General features: G+C 45.3%; 1 protein-coding gene and 1 long non-coding RNA gene across 4 annotated transcripts in view; both read left to right on the top strand.

Annotated features, from left to right (window-relative positions):
* The window catches only part of LOC119268100, a 12,863-nt gene extending 485 nt beyond the window's left edge, over positions 1 to 12,378 (top strand). Inside the window, exons 2-7 of one of the 3 annotated variants that reach the window (XM_037549604.1) lie at positions 10,084 to 10,132; positions 10,215 to 10,523; positions 11,175 to 11,223; positions 11,308 to 11,402; positions 11,493 to 11,620; positions 12,033 to 12,378. In XM_037549604.1, the coding sequence (XP_037405501.1) occupies positions 10,084 to 10,132; positions 10,215 to 10,523; positions 11,175 to 11,223; positions 11,308 to 11,402; positions 11,493 to 11,620; positions 12,033 to 12,090 (688 nt within the window). In that variant the 3' untranslated portion in view covers positions 12,091 to 12,378. The remainder of the gene's footprint in view (positions 1 to 10,083; positions 10,133 to 10,214; positions 10,524 to 11,174; positions 11,224 to 11,307; positions 11,403 to 11,492; positions 11,621 to 12,032) is intronic. The other 2 variants (XM_037549605.1, XM_037549606.1) reach the window with 2 other exon arrangements.
* Positions 12,379 to 15,009: 2,631 nt separating this feature from the next.
* Positions 15,010 to 15,689, top strand: LOC119271545. Its single transcript, XR_005134592.1, has 3 exons — positions 15,010 to 15,165; positions 15,258 to 15,371; positions 15,462 to 15,689. It is a non-coding gene; the product is annotated as an uncharacterized LOC119271545 (long non-coding RNA).
* Positions 15,690 to 27,202: the final 11,513 nt, after the last annotated feature.

Genomic DNA, 27,202 nt, shown 5'->3' with positions numbered 1-27,202 from the left:
TTGAGATTTGGTGTTAGGAATCAGCTTCAATAGTTCTTTCGAGCAATTGCCTGGGGTTGAAATCTCATCTTTACTGCATTTTAGATGATATATGGCCTTCGAATTTGGTTTGGTTTGGTCCAATTCTTAATAATAGCTGAGTTTGAACTACAACTTCGTGCTTGTGGACCTAGTTTGGGTACGATTCGAGTGGATTTGGTAAATCCTGCAAATCCGTCAATTTGAACTCCCCGTTTGTGGTGTGTGAGAAGTCAAGGATTTGGATCGAATGGTTTTACTGGATTCGACCATTGAATTGTACAGGGCGATGATATAAGTGAGGTTTAGATATGAGATTACTTGATTCCTTATCAGTCAACTCGTTTTGTTTTCATATGTGCTCTTAGCTGTTAGCCTAATGCTGCTTGTCATTCTCTTTTTTCTTTTTGCGGGGTCATTCTCTTGTGTTAACGTCTGATATGTGGATGGTGTTAGATTGATACGATTGTTGTACCTACAATGTATAGGATATGCATTTTCCTTCCTAATATTGTACGGTTATTATCCCTTGTAATCTTGTATTCCAAGTCATGCAACAACCCTTCTTAAACCCTAGCGGGTTGATGGCTCTATATTAATATGCAAGGCGGCACGAGAGGTTTCAACGCTTCCCATTTGTTCAATCATTTACAGATAAATAATGGGCATATGAGCTCAAGTTAGTATTACAGTATGTATTATGGCCACGACAAGTTCAGTGAGGAAGTTTTGCGTAGATGCCGGATCGAGCAGCGGAGCAGGGCCATCCATGTTTTGCCATCGATATCGACCGGGAGGCACAAGGTCTGCCCTGTGCATGGCTGAACGCATTTGATGTCCGACAATGATATTGCCATCACCTCCATATCTTCAGAGTCAGGCCCGTTTGGGAGCTCTGGAAAATATACTCCTGTAAACATTTTACAGAGGTATTTTACTAGCCACCGATGAAATACTCCTGTAAAAGATACACTCGTTTCCGGTTGTAAACTTTTGTTTGGGTGAATCAAATGAGGCGTAGCGCTGGAGGCTGCACCAATGCCTCTTGCCATGACAAACTCGCTCCGGCCCTTAGTCGTTCAACCTGGTCCTATTGGGCAGGCTCTTGCCGCTGCCTCGGAGCACGCTCCGCAGTCGCCGCCGCTGCTGCAGCATAGCACACCTGCTCCCAGTCGCAGCCGCCGCCTCGCCTCTCTTTCGTGCTGGTTGAGACGACGGCATGCTTGGGTTCGCGGCGACGGAGATGGCCGGTGCCTCACCTCCCTTGCAGTCCTTGGTGCCTCGCCCTGTCCTCTGTGCCTTCAGCGACGCGTGCGTTGTGCTTGCCTAGATTGATTTAGAGAGAGGGAGGTATACTGGGAAAAGTGACTGGTCGAGGAGAGTTTTCGATAAGGGCTGAATAACAGTGTAATCTGAAGAACGGGTGTAAATTTTACCGAGACAATCCCGCGTTTGGAACACACACGTTTTTTTATGGGTGTGTGTTTTACCGGTGTATTTTGCGGAGAAATGACGATCTAGTCGGGGCCTCAGGGTCTTCCTCGTCGTTGCCGACAAACGGATCAACCTCCAGGACAAGCTTCTTGCAGTGGTGGCCAGGAACAAATAGCTCCTTGCAAATGTAGCCGAGGCCCTGTTGGCGACGTATGGCCACCTCCGCTGGAGCGAGGGTGTGGTATGCGCGTCCTGATGGTGCCACTGAAACAGCCGCTTCCCCTAGTGGTGCAGCTACTGGGATAGCTCCTTTGCCCCTGATACCAGTGTGGGATGGTGGTCCTGATGTAGGGTAGAGACCCTAATCGCCCGATCTTTCACGAAAGGAGCGGATCCCGGGGAAAATACGAAGAACACGAGGATGAACGGAAGGAAAACACAAGAGGAAATCACTAAACCGACACGAATAAGTCACACATGGGCTAGATCCCCGAGTACATAGAGCGATACACGAATCCACGGACAACTAGGGACGATACACGGTAACCGGTTCTTCTCCGTGAGGAGGTCTTGAATCCACAAGGGGATCTTCCCTTAGAAAGGGGTCTTGAATCCAAGGTGGATCTTCTCCGAAGAGGGGCCGCGGTCTCTCACGTGGAGTAGATCCGATATGGATGAGCAATGCCCTATCTCTCAAATGAGCTAAACCAATGCTAACCCTAGAAAGGAGGTGGGAGAGGTCTATTTATAGTCTAAGTGCAAATGAGGGTGAAAGTAGGGGTACATGGGCCTCGGGCCTGAATCTGGACGCAGCCAGGTACCGGACGTCCGCTGCGGACCGATCGTTCGGTGTCTCAGGAGCCGCCGGACGTCCGGTGTCCTTCGGTCATCCGCTGGTTCCGCTCTGTGATGGGGGTGCCGGACGTCCGGTAGCTCCAGACTTCCGCTGATGTTGGCTCGGGTGCTGGTGCGTCGGTCGTCCGGTCCGGACCGGACGTCCGCTCGTTTGCTTCGGGTGCAGGGGCACCGGTCGTCCGGTCTGGGCCGGACGTCCGCTCGCTGGGGTTCGACTGAGGCTTCAGGCGCCGGACGTCCGGTCCCGGCCAGTCGTCCGGTGGCTTGCACTTTTCCTTCAATCCTCCTTCTCCGTCTTCTCGTCCATCTTCCTCTTCTTCTTGTCCTTGCTCCTTAGCTTCTCCATGGTGCCTGAGTATGCACAAAGTGTCCATATGAGGTAGTAGCCATGCTTCATGTTCATCGAAGTGGAATTGTGAGAGGAGAGATGTCACCTCGGTTTCAAGAGCTCTTGCACGTGATCGAGTCATGGGTCCACTAGGCACTTCATGAGACGATGGTAGGTCCATGGGGATGACCTTGGGATGCTCCGCATCATCTCCCCTCCCTTGGGGAAGATCCGTCCTCGGATCAAATTCTTCATCACCATGGAAGGGAGAGAGATCTTTGACGTTGAAGATGTCGCTCATGTTGTACTTGTCGCGCGGGAGGTCGATCTTGTAAGCGTTGTCGTTGTAGCGTGCAAGCACCTTGAAGGGTCCATCCGCTCGTGGTCGAAGCTTGGATTTGCGTTCTTGTGGGAAGCGGTCCTTGCGAAGGTGTAGCCACAGTCGATCACCAATGTTGAAGAACATAGGTTGCTTGTTGAAGTTGAGCTTGGTCGCAAGGCTTTTAACTTGGTGCTGGATGGTGTTTCTTGTATCTTCATGCACCGTCTTGAGATGTGTCACACGCGCACTTGCGTCCAAATTGATGCGCTTTTGGAGTGGGAGAGGAAGAATGTCCAATGGTGACAATGGGTTGAATCCGTAAACGACCTCGAAAGGAGACTTGCCGGTTGTTGAGTGGCTTGCGCGGTTGTAGACGTACTCGGCGATGGGTAAGCACTCCTCCCTCTCCTTGATGTTCTGCTTGATTAAGACTCGTAGTAGAGTGGAGAGTGTACGGTTCGTCACCTTCGTTTGGCCGTCGGTTTGAGGGTGGTACGCCGTGGAGAAGAGTAACTTGATTCCGAGTTTGGCGCATAAGGTCTTCCAAAAGTAACTCAAGAACTTGACGCGGTAGGGAGTGTTGTTCGGAAGCGGTGCTCCGGGGATGATGTCGATGCGGTGCTCAATGCCTCGTAGTGGAGGTAGTCCCGGAGGTAGCTCGTCGTGGAAAACATCTTGGAATTCCTGCAAAAGAGAAGACAACACTAGAGGAAGAGTGTAAGAAGTGTTAGTTTGTGGTGCATTGTCCTTGCACACGAGGACGTAGTGTAGGACACTAGATGGGTTCTCACACACTTCTCTCATCTCACGTTTGGTGGCAAATAGAACTAGGTTTTTGTTTTCGCTCATCGTGGAGGCACTCGATTTTGGCTTGTGGCGCTCACTCTCTTTTTGGTGGCTCGCTCTCACTATGATCTCCACGATGGGTGGCGTGCTTGTCGGCGATCACTTGACTTTGCGACATTGGACGGAGGACATACTCCTTGCCCTTTATCTTGAAGATGTAGTGGTTCGTGAGGCCGTTGTGTACGACTCCTCTATCGAATTGCCATGGCCGTCCAAGGAGAAAATGACAAACGGTCATTGGAACGACGTCACACTCCAAGGTGTTTTCGTAGGCGCCGATCTTGAAGGAGACTTGTACTCGGTGCTCGACTTGGATAGTGCCGGAGTCGCTAAGCCATTGCACTTTGTATGGATGTGGATGCTTCATCTTTGGCAATTGGAGCTTTGAGCAAAGTTCTTCACTTGCGAGATTATGACAACTTTCTCCATCGATGATGACCTTGATGGATCGTCCATTGATGCCGGCCTTGGTGTGGAATATGTTGCATCTTTGGTCTTCTTCTTGGTGATGTTGGAGGGTCAAGACTTTGGAGACAACAAGTGCGGGACTTGAGTCTTCATCACAAAAGACTTGTTCTTCTTTATTGTTCACTTGGCGGTGCATGGCGACTTGCTCGAGGGCTTCCATTTCGCCTTTGCTCATGGAGTCATAAGTGCCATCGTCGTTGAAGACCATGGTTCGCTTGTTGGTGCACTCGTAGGACTTGTGGCCTCGGCCTCCGCAAGTGAAACACTCGAAGGAACTCGTCTTGACGGTCTCATCGGTCGGGGTAGATGATGAAGAAGCTCTCGGCTTGAAGTTGCTCGTAGGAGGATGGCTTGTAGTTGACGAAGCTTTCTTGGAACTTGACTTGTTGCCGATACTTGGTGATTCTCTAGTTGAGGTAGGAGTTGCCGAAGTCGCGGGAGCTTGATAAGAGGAGCCGTAGGTCTTGGACGAGAACTTGGCATACTTGAAATCATCTTGCACTTGGCGTTCCGCTTTGATGGCTTGGTGTACTAGCTCGATGAGGTTTGAGTATGGTTGGAAGTCGGCGATCTTCTTGATGGGATGGTTGAGGCCATTCAAGAAGCGTGCCATTGTTTGTTCATCGTCTTCCGTGACATTGGCTCTTATCATTGCAATCTCCATCTTCTTGTAGTATTCTTCAACGCTCTTGGTTCCTTGCTTGAGTTGTTGGAGTTTCTTGAAGAGGTTGCGGTTGTAGTAGGTAGGTACGAAGCGTGCTCTCATGACATCCTTCATTTGTGCCCAAGTAGTGATGGGTGGTTCACCTCTTGCCTCGCGGCGCTCTATGATTTGTTCCCACCAAATGAAGACATAGTCTTGGAACTTAGGGATGCCATCGCGATCTTCTTCTCTTCATCATAATTGTGCAAACGGAAGATCTTGTCAACTTTCAATGCCCATGAAAGGTATTCTTTGGGATCGTTGCTTCCGTTGAACTTGGGCATGGTGAACTTGAGCTTGCCGTAGCGTTGTTCTTCATTGTGTTGGGGTCGGGGATGATGACACCCATGTTGTAGATGATTGTCCAACTCGTGGTGTTCTTGACGCGGAGGGTTGTCAACCTCGTGTTGCTCTTGTCGTGGAGGATTCCCAATGTTTCCATGCTCTTGATGAACTTGATGGTCTTGGCGAGCTTGTGGAGGAGCGCGTCGAACTCAAGGAGGAACTATACGATGCATGCGAGCTTGAAATCGTCGTTCGTGAATTTCTTCGCGACGTGCTTCCTCTTCACGGGCTTGACGGCCTCGGTCGGCAATGGCTCGACTCGCATCGCGTAGAGCTTGTTGCGCCTCAAGTGCTTGAGCGTCACGGAGTTGTTGTTCTTGACGTTGAGCCTCGGCATTTTGTGCATTTTGGTGTAGACGCGCGCGTTCTTCCTCTTCATGTTGGCGTTGTTGTTGTCGTTCACGAGCTAGCGCAAAGGCTTCTTCGGCTTGACGTCGTCGGCGCTCTTGAGAGTCGGTGTCCCGAAGTGGATTGATGTTTGCTTGACGGTCGGTGCGCGCGGCTCGACGAAAAGTGTTCGATGTCGGTGTACTTGAGCCGGAGGGGGTAAAGTCGGAATGGCGACTTGAGCGACCCCTTCTTGAAGTGGAAGAAGAGCGGTTGAGCAACAAAGCGCGAATCTCGTCCATCCTTGCGTCATTCTCTTGCTTGTGATCGTCGAGCTTGTGGTCGAAGTAGTCCCTTGTACGTTTCTCGGAAAGTCGCAAGTCGGGGGCAAGGTTGTCGATGCGTTCACTCATAGCTTGTTGCTCTTGATGCAAAGCACGTTGTGCACCAAAGAGGTGACTCTTGGTGACGAAGGAGTTCATGTCGTCGTCTTGCTCCATGAAGAGTGGGTTGGTAGAAGTACTTGGCCTATCCATCATTCCAAGACAAATGTGAGTGGTAGAAAGAGAAGAACGAATACCAAATGTACCTTGACCGAAGTTGAAAGTGAATCGATGATCACTCCAATGTAGGACAAGGAAATAGCCCAATTGGTACGAATTCTCGTCGGTTTCTCACACCTACATAAATAAAAGCTTATGGTGGAGCTTGGTTAGGATGGTGGCACAATTTTTAATGTGAATGTAAGCAAGATTCAATAATGTTGGAGAAGATTCGCAAGATGCAATGTAACAAGTAGACCAAGCATATACGGTACACGGAAACACACGCGCAAAGAGATAAGTGGGGTTGTGGAACCAAGGGTGAGCCAAAATGTGGAATCCACAAAAATGCTCTTGTTGCACAACACTAGAGAGACGCTAGCATGATTGCACGATAGGCGGATACAAGAACTTGTGCACAACCTACTTAGCAAAAATGCAACGACTTCTATCCCAAATATGTTTTATGCAAGGTGTTGCTATGATATGATCCAAGATGATCGAGTATGACAATCTTAATGTTGTATGATGCTATGGTTCTTGCTTAAAAGCTCTTTGCTTATCTTTCCTTTTTGCTTAAAAGCTTGGTTGGCTCTTTGATGTTTGAGCTCTTTTCTTATGCGATACTTGACGAACCAAGATAGCAAGTGAGTATGCGATGACAACTTTGTGACACAAGAGATGATACCAATATAGGCAACAATGATGTATGTATGTATGCTATGGGGAGTATGATCACTAATGTGCACAAGTCTCGTTGCCGGCAATATTCAATGGCTAGTCTCGATGGTAAGCAACGCAAAGGAGTAAGGCTATGATGGCTATCAATGTAATGGCAAGAGTGATATGTCCAATACCAAGATGAGGTTACCGGTCTTGCTTCCGGTATGGTGTCAAAATGATGGCACGAATACCAAGTCGTAGTCGAGGTGGTCGTTGTTGATGACCGGTGTTGATGACGCGTCCGTGGCGAAAATGAGCGGCGGTGATGTCGATGTTGAACCGTACCTAGATAGCCGAAACACAAAAGGATACGGTAACGCAACTCAAATTCTCAAAACCAAAAGCGACCAAAATCGTCGGAGTAGGTAGCGGTTAGGTGGTGGTGTGGGTTGGGATATTGGCAAAGATTGCGGAAAGTCGGTGGTGGTGTAGCGGATGAAGTGGTGGAAGTAGCGGTCGTCCAGTAGTGGACGGATGTCCGGTCGCCGGTCGTCCGGTTGGGTCGGACGTCCGGTGCTTCCTGGGTCGCCGGACGTCCGATGAAGTGACGGTCGTCCGGTGGTCGGGGTCAACGCGAGATTTCAGATCCGAGAGACGGTTTTGGGCGGAATATGGTGAATTTAGGAGGGATTTCGAGGTGGAGATGGTGGGGGAAGGCTAGATCTACTTGCAACACAACAAATTCACGGATCAAAACCAACAAAACATTATCAAAACTCACAAAACACAAAAAAAAATTGGGGCTATTTTTGTGGGGATTTTCGGATTAGGACAAAAAACAACAAAATCAAGCTAGAAAACGAAGAGGAGGGCTCCGAAATCGTGATAAACCTTGCTCTGATACCAAGATGATGTAGGGTAGAGACCCTAATCGCCCGATCTTTCACGAAAGGAGCGGATCCCGGGGAAAACACGAAGAACACGAGGATGAACGGAAGGAAAACACAAGAGGAAATCACTAAACCGACACGAATAAGTCACACATGGGCTAGATCCTCGAGTACATAGAACGATACACGAATCCACGGACAACTAGGGACGATACACGGTAACCGGTTCTTCTCCGTGAGGAGGTCTTGAATCCACAAGGGGATCTTCCCTTATAAAGGGGTCTTGAATCCAAGGTGGATCTTCTCCGAAGAGGGGCCGCGGTCTCTCACGTGGAGTAGATCCGATATGGATGAGCAATGCTCTATCTCTCAAATGAGCTAAACCAATGCTAACCCTAGAAAGAAGGTGGGAGAGGTCTATTTATAGTCTAAGTGCAAATGGGGGCGAAAGTAGGGGTACATGGGCCTCGGGCCCGAATCTGGACGCAGCCAGGTACCGGACGTCCGCTGGGGACTGGTCGTCCGGTGTCTCAGGAGCTGCCGGACATCCGGTGTTCTCCGGTCGTCCGCTGGTTCTGCTCTGTGATGGGGGTGCTGGACGTCCGGTAGCTCCGGACTTCCGCTGATGTTGGCTCGGGTGCTGGTGCGCCGGTCGTCCGGTCCGGACCGGACGTCCGCTCGTTTGCTTCGGGTGCAGGGGCACCGGTCGTCCGGTCTGGGCCGGACGTCCGCTCGCTGGGGTTCGACTGAGGCTTCAGGCGCCGGACGTCCGGTCCCGGCCAGTCGTCCGGTGGCTTGCACTTTTCCTTCAATCCTCCTTCTCCGTCTTCTCGTCCATCTTCCTCTTCTTCTTGTCCTTGCTCCTTAGCTTCTCCATGGTGCCTGAGTATGCACAAAGTGTCCATATGAGGTAGTAGCCATGCTTCATGTTCATCGAAGTGGAATTGTGAGAGGAGAGATGTCACCTCGGTTTCAAGAGCTCTTGCACGTGATCGAGTCATGGGTCCACTAGGCACTTCATGAGACGATGGTAGGTCCATGGGGATGACCTTGGGTGGAAGAAGGCGATGCTCACCTTCTCTGTGAAGGCCGTGCGCTCCGTCTTGAAGAATTGGTTGCACCGGCTCAGCCAGACCAACAGGTCAACTTCCCCATCATAGGTGGGAACTCCATCTTATAGAAGCGTGTGGGATGGTCATCCATTGCCTTGGGGTTGGTTGTAGGTGGGGAAAGTAGCCTGCTGTGCCCCTTGTCATCAGCGTGGGTGTTGGATTCTGGCTGCATGCTGTTCTCTGCTGATGGCCAGATTGCAGGCACAAACTTGCTGGCTGGTGTTGTGTAGATCATTGGAGATGCAGTCCAGACGTCGTGTAGGTGCTTCGTGATGGGGATAAAGGTGTAGTCGATCTTGGTGACATGTTCATTGGTAGCGGCCATGACCGAGTGTTGAGTTGCGAGTCCTCACCTTGATGTAACTCAGACTTGTGTATTGCGGCGCACCTCACCAGACAGTGTCTTGCCTTCCCTCTTCTAGTTCTAGGTCAGCCACCACATGGGCTTGGGGTCTATGGGCCAGAGTGGTGATGGGCCAGGCCCATACCGGTTCAACACTCCCCCTCAAGAAGGGTGGTAAATATCGATCATCCCCGTCTTGTCACATGCCAAGTTACAGTCCTTTATTCCCAATCCCTTTGTCAAGCAATCTAGAAGATGCTGCTCATCCCCTTCATGTCATGCGAAGTTAGTGACATGAAATTTTGACCAAAAATTCGGAAGTGTCCAGAAAGATTGGCCACTTGGCCAGACCAGTTAATCAATGTAGCAGCAGCCTGACTGGTTTGGTCACCGGCCTGGTTTAAAAAAAATATGATACTCGTACATCAGTCACTAACGGTTCTTGTTTCAAGGGTGAATTGGATACCAGCATTTTGACAAGTTGCCAATATATTACTCCCTCCGTCCCAAAATAAGTGTCTCAACTTTGTACTAAGTTTAATACAAAGTTGTACTAAGGTTGAGACACTTATTTTGGGATGGAGGGAGTACTAAATTGTGCATCCCAGAGTCCTATTTTGCTGGGACAACTATGTCCGCAGCGAAGGTCATAATGTTATGCACCCCGAAAATGCACGCATCAATGGCGATTGAACCTTGAACAAATCTGATGGTAATGTGCTGTTTAAATTTTGTGTTGGAATCATGAATAAACTAGAAGACAACATGTAGTCTGGCTTACAGAGTATATCCATTTAACAGAGCATACTAGGCAGCACAGTTATTTACATTGTTTCTATATAATTGTCAGATTGTTTCAAGTTTATTTTATTTTTTCCTACTTTCAGGGTATTGCAGAGTCTTGAAACTGAATTTGCAGGTTTAAAGGAGGAAATGGTATGTTCAGTATGCAGTAAGCATGTTTATGTTGTCATCTATTTTCTCAATGACCCTTTTATTAATTTATGGGTATCTCTAGTCAAAAATGACAGCACCATTGGCAGAACTGAAACCTTCTGATCAGAGAAAGTACAACACACGAAAACGGGAGGTTAGATGCAGAATCAAGAAGCAGGAAAAGTTAATGAAAGGCATCTCTACGGTACTTTCTGCTTTTCAGCAAGCACTTGATAAAGTTTCTACCATTGAAGGAGTTGCCCTGATCCTGGGAGGGAGTCTTGTGCGACCTTTGTTTGTCTATGACATTACAGTTACTCATGGTAGATTTGATTCTGGAAGTGCCAAAGGGCATGGTACAACAAAGTTAGCTCAGTCTGTTTCTCGAAAGGTGAGCTTCCCTTTTTTAAATACTACATGATTATCATTTGCGTAGAGGCTAGGACAATTACTAGTATATGTCTTAGTTTTTTGAAAGCAGCATTTAATTAAGATAAAGATTTGACGTTTCTTTGTATGTACATCATTACTTTGTACATCAGATGGTCAAAATGAATAATTGCTACTCACAACTGTTTGTCATATACCAGAACGTTGGATTATTGCTCTGCCGTTTGTCATACTAGATGATTCCCGACACATTGTGCTGTGAATTGGTTGCAACATTTTTCTTAATGATATTTGATTATTTGGATCAATAATATGAGAACGAAAACTAAAAATACATTAATTTATTGTATGTAATTATTGAGGTGGGCATTTTCCCATGCATGTTTGCATGTTGAGGTGGGCATTTTCCCCTGCATGTTTGCATGTTGAGGTGGGTTTTTTCCATGCATGTTTGCCTTATGAGGTGGCATGTGTGCATGCTGAGAGAAATGAGTTAGTGGGGAGCTAGCTGTTTAGATATTGAAGATGACTGAGTAGTTTATGATGGAATATTGTTTTATTCTCTTCATTTATCACAAGTTATTGCCTTATATCCTCATATGGTGGAAACATTGTGCTCTTGGAATACTGACTTGCACATATATTTTTCTAGGCCGTCCGAGCTCTTATATCATGTGGTGCAGGGAGTTTATCTTACACAGGTATTAGTTATTCTGTTTTACTAGACTTGGCTGACGATGCATTCAACTTTTAGCTTACTGCTTCTTTACCCATTGTTTTGGAAGGCCCTACCAAGCTGTTTCTGCTGGTTAGATGTCCCTGTACATTGAACATACCCCTGGATTTCGCGCCAAAACGGGAATTCCGTTACAGTAAGAAGGTGTTGTACTTTTATGAAGGCTAACTTACTCTGTTTTTTATAACGTCCAATATTTTGAAGATAAAACACATGAACTAAAACTTTTACCAGCAGGTTGTACCCCAGCAAATGTCTATAAAATGCAATACAGCATACTACCAAAAGAATAATAAGCATGTTGCATCAATCGTGGATCCGTCATGTTGTACTTCAGAATCTTCTCCGTCAGATGTTATCTGGTATTATTTCTGATCATCTGCTGCCATCGATCAGTATCGTTAGCTTCTGCTGTTATTTTGCACCTTCTATATTTGGGACCGATAATTATGTGAGAGTTAGTATGGAGTGTATCTATCTATCTATCTATCTATCTATCTATCTATTGCCTTTCTTTTACTGCATAATAATGTGCTACTCACAACTCAGGCTATGTTAATAAACTGCATGCATTCTTAGTGATTGCACTTGTGCAGAGGTAAATCCTTTGAAGTCGAAACACTACAGACATCTGGGCAGTGAACCTTGAATGTATATATTGTTTTGTTATGCTGTTAAATTGTTATCAAAGTGCTGAAACCTGTATTGGTGCTTGAGCTGCAATCTACAGAACTTATTCTTTCTAACTGAGTAAATCCGTATCATCTGTTATAGGTTCCAGTGCAAGCACACGATAAGAGGGTTACCATGCAAGGCGTCATTAGAAGGATGATGATCAGCTCATTTTCGTTATCCTACAATCATGTATGTTACAACTGGAAAATGCTGTAGTGAGGTGAACACCGACCCTGACCTCAGCAATCTTCAATCCTAAATTGGTCTTCCCCCCTTTTCTGTAAGTGTTCACCAAGGATCAGCATTCTTCAATCTTATATCCCGCCCCCCTCCCCCCTTATGTTCGTTTGCACTGGAATGGTTTGGTGCTCAATGAAAATATTTTGTTTACCGTGTGGGCTATCTATGAGCTGTCTTAAAAAAAAATCATGCAGGTTACCCTTTTTATACTTGCGTTTAATCCGTTTTCCCCCATTTTTAGTGTTAGTTTTTTTCTTCCTGTGCGTCTATTTTTTTAATTGAATATCAGTACAGACAGCGATCATATATACGCGCATACATTCACTCCTATGAACGCACACACGCACACCCTACCCCTATGAGCACCTTGGAAAGACCGAGCCGGCATATCATTTTGAGATTTACGAAGTTGTCATAGGCGCCTCGTTGTCAACGGGAACGTCTCCTTTCATTGAATGCGCATCGTCGGAAATCCTGAAATAAATTCAGAAATAAATGCGAGCATTACCACAGTCCCTCTAACCATCCAATCATAGGTTGGTTCGCTTCTTCTTGTGCGCCTATGTAAGCTGACGTGTGTGAACTGGATCTATGTGTGTGTGGATGCATATGTCGGTGTGTGGGTCCATTTGCGTGTATATGTGTCTGGATGAGTGTGTGTGTGGAGGCGATGCCATCGACATGAGATGCATTTTATATTTGTTGTGTCAGATGATTAATCTCCGACGTTGTAATTTTATTGCTTGAATATTGAGTGCAAATTGTTAAAGCTTAATTAACATGTGTTAATTATGAAGGGAATCTCCCCTTGTACCAACCGGAGGTAGTTGCCAAGGCAACTGTTGCGTCGGTTCCTCCTGAACGGATGCCTCTTAAATGCATTTGTCTGTATAAATATTGGACGACGATAATTGCCACATATGTGACATTTAAGGGTGTATTTGGTTCTGTCACGCATCGAAATGGCATGGTTTGGTTTCATTCCTAGATCCCGTTTTTGTGTTTAGATCGCCGAAGGAATCGGAACCTACCGATTCTAGGGAACGACATATTCCCTGATTATACTGAATCTAGGCGTTCCTCCAAATCAGCCGGACCACGCGGAACGCCTCACTGGCGACTCACTCACCCCGTGCCCCAACCACCCACGGCCTCTGCTCTCCTCTCTCCCTCGATGGCCATACCGGCTGCGGGCGGCCGTAGCACCTTCCCCTCAGCGGCACCATCTTCTGTCCCTGTCGAAACTGCAGCCTCGTCGGCGTTTCCTGCCCCTTTTCTCCCCTCCTCGAACCCAAGGATCTGGTGGAAGGAGGCGAGCACTATGTGCATACGTGGTGCCGAGCTCGAGTGGCTGGACGACATCGGTGCCGGAAAGAGAACTGGAGGAGCAAGTGCACTTCAGCCCGCCGTCGACTACATGGCTAAAAAAGAACCGAAGGAGCATGGCTGAATTTGGGTGGCTATTGTTGATCCAGATTTTGGTATTTGGGTGGCTGCTGTAGATATTGTGATCGGAGGAGCAAGTCTACGAGCAAGCCTAGAATCGCAAGCTGCAATTTTTTCTTGTAGCAATTAGTTCAGATTCAGACTTTGGTATTTGGGTGGCTGTTGACCCGTTGTTGATCTTGTGTTTCAGTCCGATTCTTATTCTTTCTGTTTCTCTACAATTTGTTTTTGACAGAGCGTAAAGCCTTCGATTGAACAACAATATTTATCTGCTTTTGTTTGACTGAAATTCAATCCAATTTATGGTGAGATGAATAAATCCATTCCATTCCACATATCTCTAATTGAACACTAGAATGTAACCATTCCATTCCTTCAAATTGACGCTACCAAACATAAGGGCAAAACCGACCCATTCTAGTGGAACGGAACCATGACATTCCATTATACTTCGTTCCTGAACCAAACACACCCTAAGGGGTTGTGCTGCACACCCTGTGTGGCACGAAGATAACCCCACACGCACGACGGCGTCCAGGCGCACCCAGCCACAGCTCGCACGTCCGGTGTGTGGCACAATCGCCCACACATCCGGGCGAAGGACCCCGCTGCCCGCACAACCTAACGTGCCCGTCATCCCTACCTGCCTTCGAACCCTAGTGCGACCTGCCGCCGTCGTCTCCTACATCTCGATCCCCTACCTCTATCGTCTTACTTCTCTAGTTGCCATGGCAACTAGACCAGATCTCTAGCACCACCCCACCCCCCTCCCGATCGATGGAAAATGCGACGATGAGCTAACAGGTCGATCTCCGATCTCCTCCTCTTTCCGCTCCTTCTTCTGTTCCAAATAATTGCACTTCCAGATTGCCCACTAAGATGGCGACTAGATCCACACTGTCATGGCAAACACACCACGGATTTGTGTTTATTCCCCTTTGCCCACCAACATACGCAAGATTTGCCATATTCTATCCTAGATTTGAACTAAGCTTCTAGGTTGGGTTGTTGCGAGTAGTTTCTCAAGAAGGGTGTGTAGGATTCACTAAAAATCAGGTGAAGAAAGAAGGAATTTGGGTGGTACATAGGGAGGGAGAAAATTAATTGCCACCTATATTTGCCGTTAGTTGCCACCTATCTTTGCCGTCAGCTGCCACCATGTTATGTTGTTACTTGCCATCATATTATGTTGGTTGTTGCCATCGGTTCAAAATGATAGTTGGCATCTAGATTTTAGAAAAGAGAATGAAATGTGCATGTCCTACTTGCCATGATGTATTGGTTGTTTATGCAAGAAATCTGATAAGATTGCCGTGTTTTCTTTTATGTGCAAACAACAAGAATGCATTTCGAATATTCATGCGTTCTTGTTCATGCAGTGACTGAAAACACAGTGGGAGAAAAGCGGAAAAAATGAATCATCAAGACGACACTGATCCTTGGTTTTCTCAAAGGCCACAAGCGCCCCCTTGGGATGCAGCAGAGTACAATCAACTCATTTTCGCAGGGCCATTGCTGCCACTACTAGAGTAGTATGCGAACATCAGTACGATGCATGATCAAAAAAGGAACAGTTGACATGTTTGTAGGGAGGAAAAATGGCATTCTACTTATGTGCTACAATGCCCTTGTTCGCAGGTTCTTATAACACAACCGCACACACATGGATACCACGGCAAGTTCCAACACAGGGCGCTAACGCTGATAGATGTACGGGAGACCAACTTATAGTAGCCAATGTGGCAAATCAAGGTAACACATATGAAAAAAGCATACTGATGTGGCCAAGAAAGAAAACTTGCAAGGATGGCAAGGACTTACGAGTTTTTTGAAAAAACGCAGGACCATCATGCAGCACGTGGCAACAGGCGGCAACCGGGTACTTGCCATCAACGTCGTACACAGGTGAGTCGTATGAAGTGATTTTGTGGATAGTGAATCACAAAAAGGAACACAGGTGACATTGGTGTTTACGCGGTGTCAAGACAAAACACAGTTTGATGAGGACATCAATACCATTGTTACACCCACAACCCCTATTGTTACATATACTGGACCAATTACTAGAGCTCGCGCACGCCAATTAAATTATCAGGTACTTTCATTTCTTGGTAATGATTCTAATGTTCATGAGATTATGATGCTGCCTAAATTGGATACATTTGTTTTGCTTACAAATGAAGGGCCTAGCTTGGAGAAGGATGAACATTGGAGCAAGAACACACATGGAGTTGATGGCATGCGCAAGGGGATTAAGAACGGAGTTACAAGTGATGATTTCAGGACTTTAAAGCCGCCATAAGGAGTGCATGAAGCCTTGGACGAAATATACAAGATGCCACTTCATAATATTCGTCCATAGGCTATTCTAGGTGCTGCATCACCTTATTAATGGGCCAGGCCCATGTAATTTCGAAATACTTAAGTATAGGCTATTTTTAGAGTCCGTATGTGTGGGGAAACAAGAGTTAGGGTTGGTTTCGGACCCCACCCTCAAGGGCCACGAAATTCCCCCCTCTTCCTCCATATATACAGCCCTTAGGGCGTCGTTTAGACTTTGGGTTTTGTTTAGATCAAAAGTTCGCCATAGCTGCAACTTCGCGTACTTCGTTTGTGTCCAACGACCAGACCAAGACGTCACAGAACCCCACCTTGATCAATAAAGCTTTCATCTTATATTCGCAATATCCAGATTGCAATCTCAGTTTCTTGCTTGTTCTTCGTTTGCTCGCAGGAAACAGACCCTCGTGGTCAGGTTGATCGTGCTCCGGCGTGGTCAATAACCCTCGGAAGTTGGTTTAGCGATTGCTAAGGCGCGGCGTATCGCACGATCGTAGTCGGATCGTCAAAGTCGACTCCCACAGAAAACGATAGCCACCATCTCATCGAAACATCGGGACCCTCGCCTCTATCAAGTGGTATCAGATTTCTAGGTTGCTCGGTGAGATTTTACAGTTTTTTGTAGATTAGATTGAGTCTGTTCTTCATACCTACAGTCCATGAAAAAGCCACAAATTTTTTTTAGGGTTAGTTCATCATATCCGAACCAATCTGAGCCTTTGCATAATCTTTTTAGGGTTTTTGCTTTGTTGAATTTGCGGTTGCATCATCGTGTCAAGTTGCTGGTCTTAGAGTCTAGTCTTTTAGAGTTTCGAGTTCTGGTCATAAGTTGTCACGCCGCCGCCGCACCATCATCATCGCCCATCTACCACTTTTGCTTATCCACCACCGCTCTGAATCCATATCCATATACCACCACCAATCCGTATCCATATACCACCACCAATCTGTATCCATATACCACCACCGCTACCATATACCACCACCGCTGCCATATACCACAACCATATATCCACCACCAATCCGAGTTCTTCTCATATTAGGTTTGTTCTTGAGATCAATCTAAATTCCGATTCGTGTTTCCTTGCCTGCGTAGGTCTCGGAAAAAAAAGAAAAAAAAGAGTCTGGAGACCCCCGGGCAGTTTTTAGGCCAAAATTTTCACGGGCAATTTTTTTTTCTCTGTCCTATTGTTAGGCTTTTCTGAGTCTTTTGAGCCACGTGCCATCATAGTGATTTTTTGTCGCACTTTTTCGTCGTCGCTGCCCTGATTTCTGAAAAAAAGTGAATTTTTTTTTCGTGCCCATCCTATCAGTTTGACGAGGGAAGAGTTTTGAGACACTCGCCATTATAGTGATTTTTCGCAAAAAAAAAGAGGAGCGCAAAAAAAAGGAGCGCAAAAAAAAAGAGCGAAAAAAATCGTTCCAGAGTGTGCTTTTCCCTTATTTACGTGCAGCGCCGTGATTTTGTTAGTGTTCTAGGCTCGCGTCTCTAGCACGGTCTAGCCTAGGACCAGCACAGTACCGTCGTTGAGCGTTTATTCAACTTTGCATCTCTGAATTGATTATTGCTGACCCTTTTTGCTACCATACTATAAGCCTTCCCAGCTCCACATACATCTACGTCGTGCGTTTGACTCTCCCTGGCAATCGCTCTATCCAAGCTTTTGAGAGTTTTGACTATAACGGTTGCCGATCACCGCCTGCTGCTGGGTAAGAACCGGTAAGAATTTGAGATTTGCTTGACGGATTTGTGACACCCGCCACCACCACCACTTGTTAGTAGTCTGTAGGATCATATTCTTGTGTGTTTCTATTGCTGCTAACCATGCCAGGATCACAATCCGATGAGACTGACTGGGAGAACTTGACGAACAAGGAGCTTCATGATACGTTTCAGCAAATGATGAGTGTACAGGTGCAAGATGTGATAAACAGATTTGAAGAGGCCATGGAGAAGATAGATGGCATGGAGAAGACGTTTGAAACAAAGCTCGATAACAAGTTTGCTGAATTGCTTTCGCGTTTTCCACCACCACCACCGGCTGCTCCTGCCGCACCTCTGCAACAACAGCAACAACACCGACTACCTCCACGTCGGGAAATAGCCCTCCGCCGAGCGAGCCGTGTCCCTCTTCAGTCGAGCCAAACTGCTGGTGCTGCTGTTGATACTTCTGTGGCTCCTACTGCTGATGTGGAGGAGGATGATTATGTGGGAGATTATGAGGATGAGGTTGATCAAAATCAGAACTACGTGCCACCACCAGCACAGCAACCACCAGGTCATCCACATGCAAATAATGGCAATGGTAGGGCTCACCCTTAGGTACGAGATCATGACCATCTCCCTAAACTAAAATTGAATATTCCACCATTTGAGGGTAGATATGTTCCTGATATATATCTTACTTGGGAGTTAGAAACTGAACAACGATTTACATGTTTACAATATCCCGAGGAGAGACATGTTCCTGCTGCTGTTTGTGCATTCACTAGTTTTGCATGTGTTTGGTGGTCTGAGCATTGTAGATTATTTCCTATTCCGGCTACTTGGGCTGCTTTGAAAACTGCTATGCGTACTCGTTGGGTTCCACCATATTATCAACGTGAATTACTTCAAAAATTGCAGTGCTTAAGACAGGGAAAAAATTCTGTAGAAGAATATTATCAGGAATTACAAACTGGCATGATTAGATGTGGTATTGTTGAGGAGAATGAAGCTATGCTTGCACGTTTTATGGGTGGATTAAATAGGGAGATTCAGACGATTCTAGAGTATAAGGAGTATACTAATATCACTCGTTTATTCCATCTTGCTTGTAAAGCTGAACGTGAAGTGCAGGATCGACAGGCATTGACGCGGACTAACTTTTCTGCAGGTCGACCTTCATCATGGACACCACGTGCATCATCTACTTCCACACGTTCTGCTACACCGGCGCCTCCATCGGCTGCCACCTCCAACCGTGATACAATAAAGCAGGCACAATCACCACTATCTGCCAAGAGCACACCTTCTGGGCTTGCAAAGAGCTCTTCTTCATCCATGGCATCAACAGGGCAAACACATGATATTATTTGTCGACGTTGCAAGGGTGGAGGTCATTATGCGAGAGAATGCCCATCTAAGCGTGTGATGATTGTTACTGAGGATGGTGGGTACGAGTCTGCTAGTTTCTATGATGAGGAGACTTTGGCTCTTATTACACATGACGAACACGGTGGAGACGATTCTGATCATGAGACGCAATACATGGCTCCTGAAGATGCTGACAGGTATGAATGTTTAGTTGCTCAACATGTTTTGAGTGTGCAGGTTACACAAGCTGAGCAAAATCAGAGGCATAATTTGTTCCATACAAAGGGAGTTGTGAAGGAACGTTCTGTTCGCGTGATCATAGATGGAGGGAGCTGCAATAACTTGGCTAGCATGGGGATGGTGGAGAAGCTATCTCTCACCACAAGACCACATCCACATCCTTACTACATCCAATGGTTCAACAACAGCGGCAAGGTTAAGGTAACACGTACTGTTCGTGTGCATTTTAGTATCTCTACATATGCTGATTATGTTGATTGTGATGTGGTACCTATGCAAGCATGTTCCTTATTACTTGGTAGACCATGGCAATTTGATAAAAATTCTGTACACCATGGTAGAAACAATCAGTATACTCTTGTTCATAACGATAAAAATATTACTTTGCTTCCTATGACTCCTGATTCCATTTTGAAAGATGATATTAATAGAGCTAATAAAGCAAAACAGGAGACAAATAAGAGTGAAAATCAGATTGTGGCAAAAGAATTTGGGCACCAAATGAAGTCTAATAATAAACCATCTACTGTTGTTTCTGAAATTAAATTGAAAAGTGCATGTTTACTTGCCACCAAATCTGATAGTGATGAGCTAGATTTCAGCAAATCTGTTTGCTATGCCTTTGTGTGCAAAGAGGCATTATTTTCATTCGAGGACGTGCCTTCCTCTTTGCCCCCTGCTGTCACTAACATTTTGCAGGAGTTCGCTGACATCTTTCCGCAAGACGTGCCACCGGGATTACCACCTATTCGAGGGATTGAGCATCAAATTGACTTAATTCCCGGTGCTTCGCTACCCAACCATGCACCATACCGTACCAATCCAGAGGAGACGAAGGAGATTATGCGTCAAGTACAAGAACTGCTCGACAAAGGTTATATACGCGAATCCCTTAGTCCTTGTGCGGTTCCTATCCTTTTAGTGCCTAAAAAGGATGGTACGTCGCGTATGTGCGTTGATTGTAGAGGCATAAATAATATTACTATTCGTTATCGTCATCCTATTCCTAGGCTAGATGATATGCTTGATGAATTGAGTGGCTCTACAATATTCTCCAAAGTTGATTTGCGTAGTGGATACCATCAAATTCGTATGAAATTGGGAGATGAATGGAAAACAACATTTAAAACTAAGTTTGGATTATATGACTGATTAGTCATGCCTTTTGGGTTAACTAATGCACCTAGTACTTTCATGAGGTTAATGAACGAAGTTTTACGTGCTTTCATTGGACGATTTGTGGTAGTTTACTTTGATGACATATTGATTTATAGCAAATCTTTGGAGGAACATTTGGAACATTTACGTGCTGTTTTTATTGCTCTACGTGATGCACGCTTGTTTGGAAACCTTGGAAAGTGCACCTTTTGCACCGACCGAGTATCTTTTCTTGGCTATGTTGTTACTCCACAGGGAATTGAAGTTGATAAAGCCAAGATTGAAGCTATTGAGAGTTGGCCGCAGCCCAAAACGATCACACAAGTGAGGAGTTTCCTTGGCCTCGCTGGTTTCTATAGGCGTTTTGTGAGAGATTTCAGCACCATTGCTGCACCTCTCAACGAGCTTACAAAGAAGGATGTGCCTTTTGTTTGGGGTATCACACAGGAAGAAGCCTTCACGGTATTGAAAGATAAGTTGACACATGCTCCTTTACTCCAACTTCCTAATTTCAATAAGACTTTTGAGCTTGAATGTGATGCTAGTGGAATTGGATTAGGAGGTGTGTTATTACAAGATGGAAAACCTGTTGCATACTTTTCTGAAAAATTGAGTGGGCCTAGTCTGAACTATTCTACTTATGATAAAGAATTATATGCTCTTGTTCGGACCTTAGAAACATGGCAACATTATTTATGGCCCAAGGAATTTGTTATACATTCTGATCATGAATCTTTGAAACACATTAAAAGTCAAGCAAAACTGAACCGTAGACATGCTAAATGGGTTGAATTCATTGAGACTTTCCCTTATGTCATTAGACACAAGAAGGGTAAAGAAAATGTTATTGCTGATGCCTTGTCTCGTCGTTATACTATGCTTTCACAACTTGACTTTAAAATATTTGGTTTGGAGACCATCAAAGATCAATATGTTCATGATGCTGAATTTAAAGATGTATTGCAGAATTGTAAGGAAGGGAGAACTTGGAACAAGTTCGTTCTTAATGATGGATTTGTGTTTCGTGCTAACAAGCTATGCATTCCAGCTAGCTCCGTTCGTCTTTTCTTGTTGTAGGAGGCGCATGGAGGAGGATTAATGGGCCACTTTGGCGTCAAGAAGACGGAGGATATACTTGCTACACATTTTTTTGGCCAAAGATGAGACGGGATGTTGAGCGTTTTGTCGCTCGCTGCACTACATGTCAAAGAGCTAAGTCACGACTCAATCCTCATGGTTTATATATGCCTTTGCCTGTACCTAGTGTTCCTTGGGAGGATATATCTATGGACTTTGTTTTAGGTTTACCTCGAACAAAGAAGGGGAGGGATAGCATATTTGTTGTCGTGGATAGGTTCTCGAAAATGGCACACTTTATACCATGTCATAAAAGCGATGATGCTGTTAATGTTGCTGATTTGTTCTTTCATGAAATTATTCGCTTACATGGTGTGCCAAATACTATTGTTTCAGATCGTGATACTAAATTTCTTAGCCACTTTTGGAGATGTTTATGGGCTAAGTTGGGGACTAAGCTGCTTTTTAGTACTACTTGTCACCCCCAAACTAAAGGACAAACTGAAGTAGTCAATAGAACATTGTCTACTATGCTTAGGACTGTTTTGAAGAATAACAAGAAAATGTGGGAAGAATGCTTGCCTCATGTTGAATTTGCTTATAATCGTTCATTGCATTCTACTACTAAGATGTGCCCTTTTGAAATTGTGTATGGTTTCCTACCTCGTGCACCTATTGATTTGTTGCCTCTTCCATCTTCAGAGAAGGTTAATTTTGATGCTAAAGAACATTCTGAATTGATTTTAAAAATGCATGAGTTAACTAAGGAAAACATTGAGCGTATGAATGCTAAATATAAACTTGCTGGAGATAAGGGTAGAAAGCATGTTGTGCTTGCGCCTGGAGATCTTGTTTGGTTACATTTGCATAAAGATAGATTTCCTAATCTGCGCAAATCAAAGCTAATGTCACGTGCTGATGGTCCTTTTAAGGTGTTAGAGAAAATAAATGATAATGCATATAAACTTGAGCTACCTGTAGATTTTGGGGTTAGTCCCACTTTTAACATTGCAGATTTGAAGCCTTATTTGGGTGAGGAAGATGCGCTTCCGTTGAGGACGACTTCATTTCAAGAAGGGGAGGATGATGAGGACATCAATACCATTGTTACACCCACAGCCCCTACTGTTACATATACTGGACCAATTACTAGAGCTCGCGCACGCCAATTAAATTACCAGGTACTTTCGTTTCTTGGTAATGATTCTAATGTTCATGAGAATATGATGCTGCCTAAATTGGATACATTTGTTTTGCTTACAAATGAAGGGCCTAGCTTGGAGAAGGATGAACATTGGAGCAAGAACACACATGGAGTTGATGGCATGCGCAAGGGGATCAAGAATGGAGTTACAAGTGATGATTTCAGGACTTTAAAGCCGCCATAAGGAGTGCATGAAGCCTTGGACGAAATATACAAGATGCCACTTCATAATATTCGTCCATAGGCTATTCTAGGTGCTGCGTCACCTTATTAATGGGCCAGGCCCATGTAATTTCGAAATACTTAAGTATAGGCTATTTTTAGAGTCCGTATGTGTGGGGAAACAAGAGTTAGGGTTGGTTTCGGACCCCACCCTCAAGGGCCACGAAATTTCCCCCTCTTCCTCCATATATACAGCCCTTAGGGCGTCGTTTAGACTTTGGGTTTTGTTTAGATCAAAAGTTCGCCATAGCTGCAACTTCGCGTACTTTGTTTGTGTCCAACGACCAGACCAAGACGTCACAGAACCCCACCTTGATCAATAAAGCTTTCATCTTATATTCGCAATATCCAGATTGCAATCTCCGTTTCTTGCTTGTTCTTCGTTTGCTCGCAGGAAACAAACCCTCGTGGTCAGGTTGATCGTGCTCCGGCGTGGTCAATAACCCTCGGAAGTTGGTTTAGCGATTGCTAAGGCGCGACGTCTCGCACGATTGTAGTCGGATCGTCAAAGTCGACTCCCACAGAAAACGATAGCCACCATCTCATCGAAACATCGGGACCCTCGCCTCTATCACAGTTGCCATGTCTGGACAACTGTAGTTGCCATGTCTAATCAACTGTGGTTGCCATGTCTAAACAACTCTGGATGCCAAGTGTGAACACATATGCTTGCCATGTTTGAACCACTACATGTGCCATGTTGTAGAAACTACGGTTGCATGCATTGACCAACTGCTCATGATCGCAGGTTGTTATGGTGGAATAACAACCGCAGAGGTATCGTGGCAAGCTTCACCGCTGCAGGCCATCGCTATTGCAGATAGAGCACAACAAATTGAAGTGACATACCAGCTTCGATTAGCACATGCGCCAGAACAAGGTAAAATATGTGAACCAACAAAACAATAGTGCATTTGCTTTTGTGGAAAAGCATGGGGGAAAGTGGATTTGTCACAGTGGTGACGGCAAACAACAAAATGCTACCAAGTGGATATGTGCAATGCTCGTCTATGGTCTTCAGGATTTGTCAATTACTGACTGCGTGTGTATGCCATTCGTGATTAACTTCATTTTCCTAGTGGGCTCGTACCTAGAATGCAGGTTTTGATGTTAAAGATGCTGGTTGTTATGTCCTGGCAACAGTAGCTGCCATGTTTTTTGAACTGTAGCTGTCATGGCTAAAAAAATGCAGTTGCCATGCATGGCCAGATGCAGATGCCATGGCTTTATGTATGAATGATATCATGCCAAATCAGATGCAGTTGCTATATTCCGTTATGATAAACCTGCCATTCCAGCAATACTGCTTACACACATACCTTTTTTTTATTTTTTCGCAGGAGCTTCAACTACAACCAACAGCGGCGCAGGGACATCTACCGCTGGAACCTCAGAACACACGGAAGTAGCTTTCATGAGCAAGTCACCAATGCTGCCACAAACAATGCAGAATCAGTGTCGGAACTAGCAATTGTTGCAGCAATGACGACAAGCACACCTGTGCATACCAGCACAAGCAACACTCAGGCAGATGAAACAACCGCAAATACTGCAGTGAATGATGAAACTGATGACGAAGCGCAAGGGGAAGAAGAAGATGGGAAATTGATAATCATGGTACCTCAACCCCCATATGTTGGGCAGAGATTTGGTTCTTTTGAAGATGCCAAGGAATTCTACCAGAGATATGCAATGTTTCAAGGGTTTGTGGTGAACACCGAATACCATAGAAAAATAAAAAACTAACGAGTACAACAGAGGTGAGATAAGGTGCTACAAGGCACGAAGGAACAAGAAGGGTAAAGGTGTTGTGCCTGTCGTACCAGAACGAAAGAGAGATATCATTATCAAGATGGAATGCCCTGTCCGGTTGAAGCTAAACGCAGATGGAGCACGGTGGGTGGTCACCGAATATTTCGATGAACATAACCATGAACTCATAAAGAAGTTTGACCTGGTAAAATTTCTAAGCGCCCACAGAGGATTCAACCCCCTCGAGAAGAAATTCATAAAGTTGCTACATGATTGTAACATCGGTCCATCGAGAATGGTCCAAATACTGTTCCTGATCCACAACGGAGATGGTAGTCTGAGTAGCATGCCCTACATACTAGCAGACGTCACAAACCTAAAGGCAAAGTACCGTAGAGAGAGCAGGTTGGCTGACATAGAAGACACAATAGCCTACTTCGAAGAGAAAGCAAAAGCAGATGTTGATTTCTTCTACATGATAAGATTGGACGATGAGGACCGTGTCAGAAACATGTATTGGGTGGATGGTGCTGCAAGAAGAGCCTACAAACATTTCCGTGATTGCATTTTGTTCGACGTGACATATCTCACTAATATGTACAAGATGCCTTGCGCTCCATTCATAGGAATAAATAACCACAATCAGTCATTGCAGTTCGGTTGCGGACTCGTTCAGAATGAAGATACAGATGGTTACACTTGGCTGTTCAAAACCTTCCTGGAGTGCATGGGTGGACTTGCTCCGATGAACATAATAACAAACCAGGATTTTAGCATGCGTGTAGGCATAGAGGAGGTCTTTTCGTTGGCAGTGCATAGGCACTTCAGGTGGCATATTATTAAGAAGGCCGAGGAGACGCTAGGACCATTCTTTGCTAATCGTCCAGAGCTACACAAGGCATTCGAGTTGTGCGTGGACCACAACTTGATGGTGGAGGAGTTTGAACGGAGCTGGATGGCTATGATTGAAACATACCAAGTCCAAGACAACGAGACACTTACTAGCCTGTGGGAGAAGCGAATGTACAAGGTGCCGGCCTACTTCATGCAATGCTTCTTTCCATTTCTGCAGACTACTCAGCGCATCGAGGGGTTCAATGCTGTTTCAAAGTGATACATCAGCCCTGGCAACTCATTGCTGCAGTTTGCCAAGCAATACACAGCTTTGCAACAGAAAATACTAGGATCTGAGCTACAGCAAGAAGCAAACACCGCGCTCAAGCAGCCTAAATTGCTAACATATTTACCGATGGAGAGGCAGACGAGCAAGATATACACCAACAAGATTTTTAACAAGTGTATTATCTTATCATCTTATTTGCACTACCATGAAGATAGTAGTTGCCATGTAGAATGCAATGTAGTTGCCAACTTTTTGACATGCTGATCTATTGAAAATAGCCACTGATTACATTACAAGCATAAACTATAGTTTCCATGTGTATTGATCTGTAGTTGCCATGTGTAATGAACTGCAGGTGCCATGTTAAATAAACTGCAGTTGCCATGTTAAATAAACTGCATTTGCTATGTTATATGAACTACATTTCCCATGTTAATTAAACCGCAATTGCCATGTTAAATGTTATGCATTTGCCATGTTAAATATCATGCAGTTGCCCTATGGAAACAAACAATCCAAAAAAATGTGGGAAAAAGAAGGCTTTCCATGTCATCATTGATTGTAAATACGTTTGCTATGTTGTGACCTACCTCAACATAAGGTGCAAAAACATCATATAAGAGTTTAACGAGCACAAAAACATGAAGATTCCAGGAAGAAATAAAACGTGCCAGCATGTACACAGCTTACCAGGTTGACGAACATATGTTCAAGGTGTGTTCTCTAATTGATAGAGGCGAAGGTGTCCTGATGTTTCGATGAGATGGTGGCTATCGTTTCTGTAGGAGTCGACCTTGACGACCCGACTACGAACGTGCGAGATGCCGCGCCTTAGCAATCGCTAAACCAACTTCCGAGGGGTTATTGACCACGCCGGAGCACGATCAACCTGGCCACGAGGGTCTGTTTCCTGCGAGCAAACGAAGAACAAGCAAGAAACTGAGATTACAATCTGGATATTGCGAATATAAGATGAAAGCTTTATTGATCAAGGTGGGGTTTTGTGACGTCTTGGTCTGGTCGTTGGACACAAACGAAGTACGCGAAGTTGCAGCTATGGCGAACTTTTAATCTAAACAAAACCCAAAGTCTAACGATACCCTAAGGGCTGTATATATGGAGGATAGAGGGGGAATTTCGTGGCCCTTGGTGGAGGGGTCTGAAACCAACCCTAACTCTTATTTCCCCACACATACGGACTCTAAAAACAGCCTATACTTAAGTACTTCGAAAATACATGGGCCTGGCCCAATAATAAGGTGACGCAACACCTAGAATAGGCTCTAGACAAAATTTATGAAGTGGCATCTTGTATATTTTGTCCAAGGCTTCATGCACTCATTATGGTGGCTTCAAAGTCCCGGAATCATCACTTGTAACTCCGTTCTTGT

The sequence above is a fragment of the Triticum dicoccoides genome, chromosome 3A (assembly GCF_002162155.2).
Source record: "Triticum dicoccoides isolate Atlit2015 ecotype Zavitan chromosome 3A, WEW_v2.0, whole genome shotgun sequence".
In the NCBI taxonomy this organism is placed as follows: Eukaryota; Viridiplantae; Streptophyta; class Magnoliopsida; order Poales; family Poaceae; genus Triticum; species Triticum dicoccoides.
Note: the sequence above shows the minus strand (reverse complement) of the source record. Positions and strands in the feature narration are given on the sequence as shown.